The 14,206-nt window shown below is 47.5% G+C and overlaps 1 protein-coding gene across 2 annotated transcripts in view; it reads left to right on the top strand.

Moving 5' to 3' along the window:
* The window catches only part of robo1 (roundabout, axon guidance receptor, homolog 1 (Drosophila)), a 231,538-nt gene that overhangs the window by 8,582 nt on the left and 208,750 nt on the right, over positions 1–14,206 (top strand). For both annotated transcript variants that reach the window (XM_061781148.1, XM_061781149.1), the window contains exon 2: positions 7,726–7,853. In XM_061781148.1, the coding sequence (XP_061637132.1) occupies positions 7,730–7,853 (124 nt within the window). In that variant the 5' untranslated portion in view covers positions 7,726–7,729. The remainder of the gene's footprint in view (positions 1–7,725; positions 7,854–14,206) is intronic.

Raw genomic sequence — 14,206 nt, 5'->3', positions numbered from 1 at the left:
CTTCTCCCCTCATAGCCGTAGCAGCAAAAGCTTCAAAGGTATTGTATTATTTTTGCAGCGCGCGATGGAACTCCCGCTATTTTTGCACTTCTTATTTTGCCATTGTCATCACCTCACTCACTCCCTGTGATGCCAGCCCAAAAGTAACCGGACACTTCATTAGGTACACTTCGACATGTCAGCACTGCTATGAAACATACCGCAACTTGCGTGATGCTGAGTACTTCTGTTTGAATACTCCAGTGCTATAGTTCTTTTCGTCTATTCATTTCTATCGGTTCTTTTGTTTTCATCAATAGTTTGCCTTCTTTTTAAGGAAATGAAAAATACACCGAAAAAAAACCCAATTTGCTTTGAATTTTGAATTGTAAATATTTTCTCATATGATCTTCTTTTAATAACAATACAAAAAATGAGTCTCGAGTTTCATCCAACGAATTCACGCGTCTGTGCGTTTAGTGCAGCATGGTTGAGCAGACGAATCTCAGGCTAACGAGAGCGCCTTCTCCAGAGGTTCCCCGACAACAAATGGACACATTTGATGAAGCAAGGCTCGCGTGTGATTCTTGGGACGCGTGAACGTTGCGCACGTTCTCGCCGGCACGAATATTCGCGCCACGCTCCAGATGACATGCTGCAGGTCGATCAGGCGAGGCCCGATTTACGGCGGTAAACAAGACGGAGGCGGGCGGCGGTCGGCGGCCGCCGGTAATTGCCAATTTGACTTTGCTGGTAGCGCTTGAGGGGAGGGCGAACTGGTCAGCAAATAAGTTTGGCGTGGGAGGATCGCGGTTTATTTGGGCTTTTCAAAGGAGACACGTCGCAACGTGAAACAGTTCCCAGGCATTGGAACAATTTGAGATCGACCGATACGTTTTTACCGTTTATTAGTAGTCAAGGAGGCCGACATCCGATATTCGTTTTCAGTAAAAGGGAAAATAATTTGAATAAGTTCATAGTTCTCTAAAGTGGATCCCTTTTAAATTGATCTCTTATCAGCTGTATGATTACAAAAAAAAAGAAAGAGGAACAAAGGGCCGATTCCCGAATATCATCGTTGATGATCGGCGATTATCGGTCTATCCCTAAATGACAATCAGTCAACGCCCTAATCACCCTCCAGATCCGATCAGCTGGTTTCGCGGCTCGGTCACGTCTCGTGCAAATGAGCTACCGAACACTCCTCCCCCTCTACTGCGGGGTGTGCCAATGAAAGTACGGATTCGTGATCCACGTGAGATAATGCCTTTTTTTTGTGTGTGTCTGCAGACGTGTTAGGGTTTTAAATTAGGGTTTTGCTTTCAAGCAACGGTTTGGCTTTTGAAAATTAGCATTTGAAGCCAAAGTTAGGCTTTTAAATTAGGGTTTCAACTGACGGGGATCTTTTTTTCAATTAGGGTTTTAAGACGGGTAGGTTTTTTTTTTTTCAATTAGGATTTCAAACTCGGGTTTGATTTTAAGTTAAGGTTTCCAATTAGGGTTCCAAGCTTGAGTCAGCGTTTCAATTTAGCCCTTCAGGACGGGGTAGTTCTTAAAGCGTGTTTTTGTTTAAATCCACGGTTAAGGTTTCAAACTATTTCAAGCCAGGATGATGATTTTAAATTTGGGTTTGAAGCCAAGGGTAGGGTTTCAGCCAGGGATAGGGTTTCAAATTCATGCCATTCATTGGTGCTATGCTATGCTATGCTAGATGCGTTGACGCGGCAGCCGTCAGAAGCTGACGACGCTAATCTGCGTATCCGACAACACTGCAGCTCTGGTTTGAACTGATTTGATTTGTGGTTCCAGGCAGCTCGTGAGAACGGAAAAATGGCTGATCCTCAGCCGGCATGTACTTGTTGATGGAATTTCACACTTCCGCTCCAGAGACCCGAATATGTGTACGCAAGCAATTAAAGAGTCACTTTCCCATAATGTGTCCTCTTTAATTGGTGCAAAAAAGCAACGCGCTGCTCGCTGTCTGTCACGATGCTAATTAACTCCAGCGTTTGTAATCTCTGGGTTTTTCTTTTTTTTTTTTTTGTCTCCACTCTTAATTAAGCGTATGCACACTGAAAGCTAATGAGATGAATATGCTTATTTGTAATAGAATATGAATATGCCCTGACAGAGCTGGCAAAAGTAGCGCCGCTGAATGTGCGCCGTTCGCGACGGTCCACTTCAGTTTCGTTCGGCCGTGTCGCTTGGTGTGCGGCTGCCCTGAATGATTTTTGTTGGCATATATCGTCATAAAACTCACGACTTTGACAACCTAGGGAGTACAAAGTACAGATATCTCTTTTCAACTATAAGGAGCAAAAGTAAAAATTGCTGTGAAAAAAAGAAAATCCTCGAGAAAAGTGCTGGTACCTGAAAAACCGACTTAAGTATGTGAACTTTGTGACTTCCCACCGCACGTTCGGTTGTAATCGTACGTTGATCCGGCGGGTTAGCGGCCAACGTTCGCCTCGTCGGCGGCTTGTTGAAGCGCGGCCCCTTCTCGCGGAACAAACCTTGCGACTTCTCGTTATCTTGTTTCCCCCCCTGCGCCGTCTAGACTCGGGCGCGGTAATCTTCGCTCCACCTCGCATGCTCTTCACGTCTCGTATCGTTTGTTTCATCTTTGTCGGCGAGTTGCCAGAGCGTGAAAGTCTCACTTGTAGTTGTCAGAAGCCGCGGAAATATATATATATATATATATATATATATATATATATTTTTTTTTTTCCCTCCAGGATCCACCCGCCCCCACGCTCATTTACACTTGATGATAGCAGATGAAGTATTTTGGTGACTTGACAGTTGGTGCTAACAAGCTGTCGGCAGTAGAAACCTTCTGAATGTTGCACATAAAGTAGTTCAAAAAAACGAATTCACAGTGAGCTCTGAAGTGGAAGTTGTTGTTGTGTAACGACGTGTGACAGCATATAAACAGATTTGACCCGCGTTTCCCAAAAGTATTACAGAACCTTATACTTACTTTTTAAAATCCAGTAAAGTACAGTTCAGTTGTATCGAACTTTTTTTTTTTTTTTTTAAAGCGCAACAAAATTGTATTTAGTCTTTTAGAACATTTTTAAAACATAAAATTAGATACCATATTTATTTGACTCAAACAGTGCTTTGGGTTTCATATTAGGGTTTCTAAGTAGGGTTTCAAACTCGGGTCAGGGTTCTGAAAACAATGGTTAAGTTTTCATATTAGTGTTTGAAGTCAAGGTTAGGGTTTCAAGCCAGGGTTAGGTTTTGAAGTCAGGTTAGGGTTTTAAGTTAAGAGTTTCAAACTAGGGTTTAAAGTCAGGGCTAGGGTTGCTAATTAGAGTTTCATGGAAGGGATAGGGTTTCAAGCGAGGTTTGGGGTTTCAAATTTTTGGTGGAAACCAGGATTTGGGTTTCAAGGCGTGTGCTTAGGGTTAGTCTTAAATTGTTAGTCTATCCAGCAAAACCTCTTCCTGTTTACATTTTTCGACCAATAAGAGAAGAGAGCGACGTCGCGTGGTTTGCTGTGCTGCATTAAGGTACGCTTGGAATTTCAAGCGATTAGCGTCCCCATTTGCTGATGTCACCTTTTTATCTGGGCCCGGTGTCGAGTCTTTGGCACTCCTGCGGCCGCAGATAGATGCCGGCGTCAGAGTCTCTCAAGTGCACTACTGAAACGCTCCCACGCGCGCTAGTCAAGTGCTCTCCTACACACTACTGAAACACATACACAACTGAAATGCCCTCATGCGCAACTCACACTTTCGTACGCACTGTTTTCAATGTTGTACACGACTAAAACGCTCTCACATGCACAACTGAAATGCTCTCACACATACTATTGAAATACACTCGTAATATACAAAAATGTTCACGTGCTCATATACTACAGTAGGATTTGAGTAGTGTGTCTGAAAGCTTTTCAGTCGTGTGTTTGAAAGTGTTTAAGTAGCGTGCATGAGAGAGCATTTAGTAGTAAATGTGAGTGAAACAATCAGCAGAGCGTGAACACGTTTCAGTGGTGGCTGAAAGCGTTTCTGTAGTGCATGTGTGTGTGTGGGGGGGGGGGACTCAGAGTTTAAGAGTCAGTAGTGTGTGAGTGTTTCAGCGTTTCTATGAGAGCGTTTCAGTGGTGTGTGTGAGTGAAAAAAAAAAATGGTATTTTTTATGAGGGTGTTTGAGTAGCGTGTGAGAGGTAATCCTGAAATAACGCCTCGTTTCTCCTCCCTGCAGCTTGTAGAATCTCTCCTGGCCTTTATTTATCAACGCACAATTGCTGTTTTTTTTTCCCCCTGCGCACTGAAGAATTCAACGCGGCTGCTTGCCTCCATGCGGAAACCTGACAGCGACTTTCAGATTAGGGTTTCAAGTCATGGCTAAGGTTCTAAATTAGGGGCTCAAAGACAGTGGTGGGGATTTTCAATTTGCGTTTGAGGTCAAAGTCAAGGTTTCAAGCCAAAGTTAGGCTTCAAGCCAGTGTTAAGAATTCCAATTTGGGTTTCAAGACAGGGTTCTGATTTGAAATTGGGGTTTCGAATGAGTGTTAGGGCTTAACTGTTAAAGTTAGTTCAATGTAAAGTTTTCACCACAGGGTAAGGGCTTCGTTGCGGTTTCAAATTCGGGTTTGAAGTCGGGGTTGGGCTTTCGGCGGAGCTTCCCTGTGCCCTTCATACTTTTGTTGATCCGCTCATTTTGGCATGATGTATGTTGTGTGTTTTATGAGGGCGGCGATGCTAAACAGCGCGATAACGAGACCGCAGGCCAAAAACCAAAGAGTCATCCATCTGGCCCGTAAGCGGCGGGGCGGGCATTTATTCAAATAAACGGCCGGTTGTCAGAGATGGCGCACTCGATGGGAGCCACTTAGGCGCCGGCCGGTTCGGGCTAATCCATCACCGCCGAGCGAGGGTGGGGATATCCCCGCGGGAAATAATCTGCTTTTAATTTCTCACGGCTCACGCTCGCCGGCCGCGCACGTGTCGACGTGGGCGCGAGTGATTGAGACCGAGGGCCTTTTGAAAAGAATGTCGCTTTCTCATGGAAGCAGATGAAATATTACATTTCGACAGCACTTTTCGAATATGGCAATTTTCCATGTATTCGACGCAGGGATTTCAAATCAGTGTTTCAAACCTTTCCAATGACGGTTTTAAGACAGGAGCAGGGTGCCGAACAAGGATTAGTGTTTCAAATGAGACGTTCGAGTTCGGAGTGTGGATGCAAATTAGGTTTTCGAGCGTTAGGATTTCAAATGAGTCAAAGTGAGGGTCTCAAACCAGGGCGTCTTCCAAAACGTCGTCGTTAGAAGGGGGAAGTGATATGGCAAAAAAAAAAATTCTGCCTTTTTGTGGCTACTTTTCAAATGTAAATGACCAAAATGTGCTCATTTTGAACACATGACCAGTAATGGACGACAATGACAATGAGATACTTTCTTGGAATGAAATGACAGACACACGAGGAAGTTGCTCAGTTCGTCAACTGCGGGGCGTCCTCATGGCTCGTCATTTTGTTTCTGGAATAAGGTGCTCGCGCGGCCCATCCTCGCCGCCTGCCGGCCGCGGAGCGGGCGATGATTTACGCTCGAAGGGGGGAGGACGGTCGAGTCGCACGCGGGGGCCGCCCTCCGCCGATCGCTTTACAGCGGCGAGGCAGGTTAATCCTTTTATTGTGACGAAGCGGTGAGGGGCGGTGGGCGTAATGCACTACGGATGCGCGACGCTTAATCCGGCGTTGGCCTTTTTATGAGGAGGGAGTTACCACGGTGACACGCGAAGCACACAGCGAGGGGACGCGGGAACGATCCATCAAAAGGCGACAGCGCGACGTCGAGCGCTTGGCAAGCGGCCGTCTTTCCCCCTCGAGTCTCAAACAACCGCTATTTGCCAAGCGTTCGAATTCGGCCTTGCGCTGACGGCTTCAAAGAACGGTTTCAAACCAGGGTTGGGTTTGAAATGAGGTTTTAGGTTTCCAAATTAGTGGTTGAAGCCAAAGGTAAAGTTTCCGGTGAAGGTTTCAAGCTTGGGTTAACGTTAGAAATCAGGGTTTCGAGCCAGAGTTTTGAAGCCAAGGTTCGGCCTTCAAATTAGTGTTTGAAGCCAAGGTTCGGCTTTCAAACCATTGTTTGAGTTGTTTCGGGTTAGGGTCTCAAATGAAGGTTTCAACCTGGGGTTCGGCTTTCAAATCAGTGTTCGAAGCCGGGCTTCGGGTTTAGACTGCAGCTAGGCTTGTCATTTTAAACAAATGTTATGGTTTCAGGTTAAGGATTCAAGTCTGGTTCTGTTGGGGATAAGCTCTGAGTAAGGGTCGAAACGCGGTCAGCACCTCTGCCTCGCAGTCGAGGCGAAAGGTAAGGGTGTGTAGTTGGTCAGGCGTTCGCGGCATTATGTCGTGGATATGGCAGAAGCGGGAGGTGAAAGTGTGGCGGATTCAAGTGTCAGAGGAGACGTGGCTATCGGAGGTCACGTTGAGTTCACGCTCAGCTGGTTCGCTCATGACTCCCCGCGGTCCCACCTTTGTTTTTGGAGGTAAAGCGGCAACCTTTGCCCCCTGGGAGAACAGAACATTTGTGTTGTGTCTGTCCTCCGTCACCGTGAAAATGCGCAACTTTTGGAGTGTCTGAGCGGGACGTCGGCAAATCGAAATGCGTCTCTGCAGGATTCTTCTTCAGCCTTTTATGGGAAGGCGCCCGGCAGCCTCGTCGCTTCTTGTCACCGCCGTCGTAATTGGCTTCGATCAATTCGACGCGACCGTGGAGTCGGATAATGAGACAATAACGGCCTTTCGTCCCTCTGCCGCTGAACCGCCGGCGACGGTACCGTAAAACGTTCATTTCCTTTCACGATTGATCGGCTATCCGTTTGCTGATTCGTATTTATGATTCCTCGAGAGCAGGCGTCATATCAACCTTTTATCCGTAATCATCGGCAGACCAAATGCGACTCGTTGCAGTGCAGTTTGACTTTTATAACCACTCGTTGCAATGCTCCGAGCCTACGCCATAACCTCTAACCTTAATCTTAGCCCAAACATTTCATCGTCACGCTCGTAAATATTCCCCCCGATTCCCAAAACATCTCACCTCAAGGCCGAACATCTCCTGCCCGGTAATTGGATATTTATCAGATCCCCCGCAGCAGCAGCCCGCATTGATCATCTGTCGGGATTATCGGCAAAAACCGCGGGATAACTCGGTCCGATGGAGTCTTCGGTCCAACAGTTTGCTCGTCGGCCTCCCGTGCGAACGGCGCAATTGTGCGAACGAGATTGGCCGGAGAGCCGTTCGGTGGCGATGACTCACCGGCGGCTCGGTTCCGATAGGCGGCCTTTGCGGAACGGCTTGGATTTGTTCGAGTGGGGGATAAAGACAGAGGAGGGGTCCGCTGAGGAGCCTCCCATAAGACGGGAGGTCAAGGTACTGAATGAGAGTGCGCCTCCCAATAAAAAGCAGCAAAAGGGTTGATCGCTTTGCCATTTTCATTTCAAATACCACGAACGTTCGGAGTGCAAACTTTTGCCTGCGTCGGCTGATGTTTTGCGCGTTGCCGTTTCTTGCACTCATTCCCTCGTCTACATACACGGGAGAGTGGTTCCCTTTCGAAGGGCGGCAACCCTTCCTCTCGCCAGTTCGTCACGACGCCGCTACCGTGTGACCGTGTAAACATGGACCTTCCTCCTCATAATCCGTCCATTATCGCGATCAATTGCCAGCTCGAGAGAGCGGGATGCAGGCACTTCATGTATTTGCGATTTATTTTCTCTCCTCAGACCGATGCCGTGGGATGGCGTCAAAGTGAGCGGCAGCATGCGCGGCGCGCGCTCGGGGGCCGCGCCCGCCCTCGTCGCGTTGCTCCTCCTCAAGCTGGCGTCCTGTCAAGAGGCTCCCTTAGCGGCAGGTAAGATGGCCGCCGTCTCGCTTGCGCACCGGCGTGTCGCCTCCGTCCTCCTTCCAATCGCACGCACGCACGCACGCACGCTCGTCTGTCCGGCGAGTGCGGGACACCGTTGGCCAAACATGAATAAATAAGCGTCGTCCGTTTAGGTTCTTTTGCAGTCCGATGGCGTCACGGGATGATGTTGCGCTCGGAAAGGCTGCGGTTTTAGCTTTTAGCCAAATGCTCGTAATACCCGCAAGAAGCTTTTGGGAAACCCTTTGCACAGATGTCCACTCTGGATGGTACAGTTTTTCGTTTGAGGAATCTGAACTCGAAACCCCTAACCCTGGCATTAACACCCTACTTTCAAACCCTAACCCAAGCTTCAAACCCTGTTTTGAAACCTAACCTTTGTTTCAAACGCATGGCACCCTAACCCTGGCTTGTAACCCAAATTTGAAAGACCCAAAGCCAAGCTTGAAACTCCTAGGCTTGAAACCTTGATCTAAAACCTTCGCCCATGTCTGAAAGCCTAACCCTGGCGTGAAGCCTTCATTTGAACCCTGACATTGTTGTTCAAAACTAGTTTCAAACTCTCCTCACTGCCGTGAAACCTGACTTTGAACCCCTAACCGTCCCTTGATAGAGACCCTACTTGAAAACGCTAAGCCTTGTCTTGCAACCCTACTTTGCAACCGTAACCCTGACATGAAACCCTACCTTAAAGCCTAACCCTCGTCTGAAACGCTCACAGTGGCATGAAACCCCGGCATGAAATCTTGAAACCCAAACTTGGGCTTGAAACCCTAATTTCAACCCCTAACCGTTGTCCGAAACGCTCGTTTGAAATCATAATCGTGATTTGGAGTTTCTGTGCTCCTTCCAAGGACTTCAATTCAAATATTTCCTATTGAACACAATTAGGCCCTTGCTAAGATTTTAGGCACCACTACCAACCGTCATGAAGTTGGTGCACATGCGCTGCAACGTCACACAAGTTGCTCAATCCAATTCTTGACTTGTCCGGTTTTTTTTCTTTTTAGTCAGGGTGAGGATAAATCATAATAATAAGTCCCCCAAAAAGCTCTGAAAGTAATTCCCTTTAAGGAAAATGGCCTGGCTTCTCCTTAGATTGCCTTTCATTGCTGTGCGCTCGCAATTCTCTCCCTCGCCTGAGGGTGATTAAATATGTGGCTAATGCGGCGTCGGCGAGGGCCTCGAATTACACGGGAGCCGCGCTGACCTTTCCAAATTACAGGAGCGATCGTGCGAGACGTTCATAACCTGAGCTGCCAAAACGGAGCCCGCGGGTGAACCGATGTTCCTCTGCCGGGCCGCCTTCCTTACAAATGTTCTGTCAGAACCACGCTCGACACTTTGGACCGTCGCAGGATTGTTGCAGACAAGCTGAAAACACACACACACACACACACACACACGCCAACTGAACTGCCGTTTCATGTGAACGCTGACGGAGCGTCGTACATCTCCATCACGCCGAGTCAGCACTATTGTCTCTGCCGACGGCTGAAGGTCGTCGGCCGCTGATCCAATTTGAAGCGAAAGCCGGGAAAAGGAAGCATAAAGTCGGATTTTTGGCATGACGGCGCGAAGCCGCTGCCATTTTTCAAGGTACGTCCGCACTTATCTGGCATCCAAACCAATCTAACGGCCCGCTTGGCCAAAACCACACGAAAGCTCTTTACAGATGAAAACGTCCAATTGAAATATGACCCTAAATGTTCTCGATGTTGTACCGCACTGTGCAAAACGCTCTAAAACGTCAATGTTGGACTTCCTCTGGGGGTGAGATCGCTAATGTGGTTTACAAAGCTCCTCGGCGGCAGGGTCCGGGGAGCAGATGAGAGTTAATCAAGTTTTCGGGATGTTGTCTTGGGTGTCTTGATTGCCAGACCAGGGTGGAAAATTTGTATTTTGCTATAGGAGGATCGTAACAACCGGTCTGTTCCGGGAGTCCAGGAGAGCAAGGTCAGACATTTGATTCTCAGACTCAGGATGAGCAGTGTGGGTTTTGCGGATTAGCAGCTTCACGAGGGTTCCTGCAGGGTGAATGCGGGGATCTAAAGACCCTGATATGGATCGATCAGGTCCGATATAACTGGTCTCGGAGTTTGGGCCGCATTGCCGCCACTAAGTGGGATTTGCTTCCAGCGAGTGTTAGACTGCACCAAAGCTGTCCTCGTTAATTCCGTTGATATTCTTCATGGACAGAATGTCCAGGTACATCAGAGGCGTTGAGTGGTTCTGGTTTGGTACCCTCAATATTGGGTCTCTGCTTTTTGCAGGTGATGTGGCTCTGATGGCTTCACCAGGCTGTGATCTTCAAGGTTTCCAACCTGGACTGAGAATCATTACTTTCAAATCTGAGACTTCAGATACCGATGAGATCAGTGTCAGAGTTTAAGTATCTTGGGGTCTTGTTAACCGACCCGTGAAGTCGGGTTGTTCTCTGGGACTACGGGATCCTTAGATACAGACCATTTGGTCTTTGTACAACCTCAATTCCAATGAAGTTGGGACGTTGTGTTAAACAGAAATAAAAACAGAATACAATGATTTGCAAATCATGTTCGACCTATATTTCATTGAATACACTCCAAAGACAAGATATTGAATGTTCAAACTGATCAACTTGATTGTTTTTAGCAAATAAGCATTAACTTGGAATTTGATGGCTGCAACACGTTCCCAAAAAGCTGGCACAGGGTCATGTTTCCCACTGTGTTACATCACCTTTTCTTTTAACAACATTCAATAAATGTTTGTAGGTGGAAATCTTTCCCATTCTTGCTTGATGTACAGCTTCAGCTGTTCAACAGTCCGGGGTCTCCGTTGTCGTCTTTTACGCTTCATAATGCGACGCACATTTTCAATGGCAGGCAGGCCAGTCTAGTACCCGTACTCTTTTACTACGAAGCCACGCTGCTGTAACGCGTGCAGAATGTGGTTTGGCATTGTCTTGCTGAAATAAGCAGGGGCGTCCGTGAAAAAGACGTCGCTTGGATGGCAGCATATGTTTCTCCAAAACGTGTATGTACCTTTCAGCATGAATGGGGCCTTCACAGATGTGTAAGTTACCCATGCCATTGGCACTAACACAGCCCCATACCATCACAGATGCTGGCTTTTGAACTTTGCATCTATAACAGTCCGGATGGTTCTTTTCTTCTTTGGCCCGGAGGACACGACGTCCACAATTTCCAAAAACAATTTGAAATGTGGACACGTCGGACCACAGAACACTTTTCCACTTTGCGTCGGTCCATCTTAGATGAGCTCGGGCCCAGAGAAGCCGGCGGCGTTTCTGGGTGTTGTTGATAAATGGCTTTTGCTTTGCGTAGTAGAGTTTCAAGTTGCACTTACGGATGTCGCGCCGAACTGTGTTTACTGACAATGATTTTCTGAAGTGTTCCTGAGCCCATGCGGTGATATCCTTTACACATTGATGTCGGTTTTTGATGCAGCGCCGCCTGAGGGATCGAAGGTCACGGGCATTCAATGTTGGTTTTCGGCCTTGCCGCTTCCATGCAGTGATTTCTCCAGATTTTGATGATATTATGGACCGTAGATGATGAAATCCCTCAATTCCTTGCAATTGTACGTTGAGGAACATTGTCGACTATTTTCTCACGCAAGAGGTGAACCTCGCCCCATCTTTGCTTGTGAATGACTGAGCAATTGAGGGAAGCAATCATGGCACCCGCCTGTTCCCAATTCGCCTGTTCACCTGCGGGATGTTCCAAGTGTTCCAGGTGTTCGATGAGCATTCCTCAACTTTCGCAGTCTTTTTTTGCCACCGGTCCCAGATTTTTTGGGAACGTGTTGCAGCCATCAAATTCTAAGTTCATGATTATTTGCTCAAAACAATCCAGTTGATCAGTTTGAACATGAAATATATTGTCTTTGTATTGTATTCAATGAAATATAAGTCGAACATGATTTGCAAATCATTGTATTCTCTTTGTATTTATGTGTACCACAACGTCCCGACTTCATTGGAATTGGGCTTGTCGGAGTTTGGTCGGCAATAAATCCGATTCATCTCCAGCGAGGGTTGGACCGTTTATTCACGGACAGAATTTTTCAGGTTAGCTAGGATGTTGAGGGGGTCTGGTTCGGTGGCCTGATGAGGTTCTGTTGGTTCACCGGGCTGTGATCTCCAACGGAGGCGGTGTGAAGTGTCAAGAAATGAGAGTCAGCTCCTCCGAATCTCAGCCCGTGAGCCTCCGTCGGAAAGGGTAGCGCGCCCTCTCCGGGAGATTAGAGGGAGGGGAGGGGCTCAGAGTAAAGCCCGCAGATGAGATGGCTCAGGCGTCGGGTCAGGAAGCCTCCCGCACGCCCCCGGCGAGGTGTCCCGGCCGCGTCCCACCGGGAAGGAGACCCCAGGTGTCGGAACAGCGAGGGCTCACTTTTTTGCAGGAGAAAACAAGCAACCTGTCAGCCTTCCTCGTTTTGGCAGAAAATGTGGCTTTGCCCACTAGTAACCTTATTGTTTATAGCTCCCAACAATGTCGGGTCGGGGGGTCTCTTATCGTCTTCCAGCCTGCCAACCATTTAATTACACGGCGGGGCCAGGAGACGGCACTTGCTCATCGCACTCCATCCGCCCCCGGGCCACCATTTAATGATGCGGAATCCGCTCGGGGAGCGCGTGGCATTTGTTTTATTAGCATCCCTCTTTATTAGCTGCTTTTTATTTATTCGCTCCTCCGTGTGTCCAAGGATGCCGCTGCTGGTGTTCTGTCATTTTTCTTTCCCATTTTTGCTTTCAGGCTCGAAATTGGATGACCTGAACTTGAGCGCCTTTGTCTAAAAAGAAGCTTCACGTGCATCCAATGTGATTTCAGCCTGAGCCCGATGCGCCCACTGCCGCTGCTGTGGGTTTGTTTTTTTTCGGGACCCAAAACACAAATTTCTTTCAGGTAGTTGGTGCGCTCTTGATAAAGTAAAACAACAGCCTGACAAAACAGAGCCTCTAAAAGTAAACAAAAAAAAAAAGAGTGATTTGAGGGGGAACAAAAACATCTCAACAATTGTCTTGCAAAGCTCATTTGAAATTACTCCATCACTCCAAATTAAAACCTCCTTTTTGCTCTAACTTCTTGCATTAATAAAACAATTAAAAAAAAACAACAACAAAAAAAAAAAGGCCATTCAATTTGACAGCATTGCGCTTAAATGCAACGAATGCCATTTAAATTGAAATGCTGCGTCGCGCACGGGCAGCGCAGTTTATTGATTTCCATAGAGACGCGACACGGGCACCTCTGTGGCGCCGAACCCTGATTCTTATTCAGTCGATCCCCCCGCTCCTGCGCACACTCAGACACGCACACACACCATCCCCCGAGCATCCCTCCGGAGGGCTTTGTGCTGTGGGACTGCCGCAGCAGTGTCATCCCACAAACGAATTCCTCTTCACATCCCTCCCTCCCTTAAGGAAAGCATTCGTGTCGCAGCTGTTTGCCCGCGCACTCGACTGCTTTTTGTGATTGCGCCGCCTCCGATCGGTGTCGAGGAACTGTGTTGAAGTGATACCTGTACATCTCGACTGAGAGCTTTGTGTCAGATAGGAGCAAAAAGGTATTGGCCCACCTTTTCAAATTCTTCTTTTTTTCCCCCATGGTTTCCCCGCTTTCGTGTTTAATATCATCAAAGTAAGCATAAAACGCAGGTTTGAAATGTTGATTTGAAGGGAAACAAACTATTTCGAAAAAGTAACGGCCGCCTAAACCTAAGGACCGGTCGGGCCACCCTCAACAGCAACAGCTGATATCAAGCGTTTTGTCTCACTTTCACATCTCTGTGGAGATATTTCGGCCCACTCTCGTTTGAATTCAGCAAAAATGGAGGGTTATCGAGAATGAACGACCTTTTTCAGGTCACGACACTGCATTTCAAGCGGATTCACGTCCGGACTTTAAAACCGTGATCCTACTGCAGAACCCAAGTGCGCTTCAGCTTGAGGTCACACGATGATGACCGAAGATTCTCCTTCGGGATTTTCCGGTGACGAGCTGAATTCGGGGCTCGTTGAACCTCAGCGAATCGTCCGGGTCCTGAAGGGGTGGAGCAGCCCCAGCGCCACCGTGTGTTTCTTTTTTTTGCCGTTACATTTAGGGCAAACGTAATGAGAAACACACCTTCCAAAAAGTTCAACTTTCATCTTGTCAGTCCATAGAATATTCTCTCAAAAGTCCCATGTCGCATTCAGAATGATGATTTTTTTTTTAGACGAGCCTTTGTTCATTTTGGTCAGCAGTGGATTTCGTATTGGACGTCTTTCGTCGATTGAATTTTTCCCCTGCAGTTTCTTCCTTATTGTCGCTTCGTGAACGCTGACCTTAACAGAG

The sequence above is a fragment of the Phyllopteryx taeniolatus genome, chromosome 8 (assembly GCF_024500385.1).
Source record: "Phyllopteryx taeniolatus isolate TA_2022b chromosome 8, UOR_Ptae_1.2, whole genome shotgun sequence".
In the NCBI taxonomy this organism is placed as follows: Eukaryota; Metazoa; Chordata; class Actinopteri; order Syngnathiformes; family Syngnathidae; genus Phyllopteryx; species Phyllopteryx taeniolatus.
The sequence above is the reverse complement of the archived record's forward strand: the minus strand, read 5'-3'. Positions and strand labels throughout refer to the sequence as shown.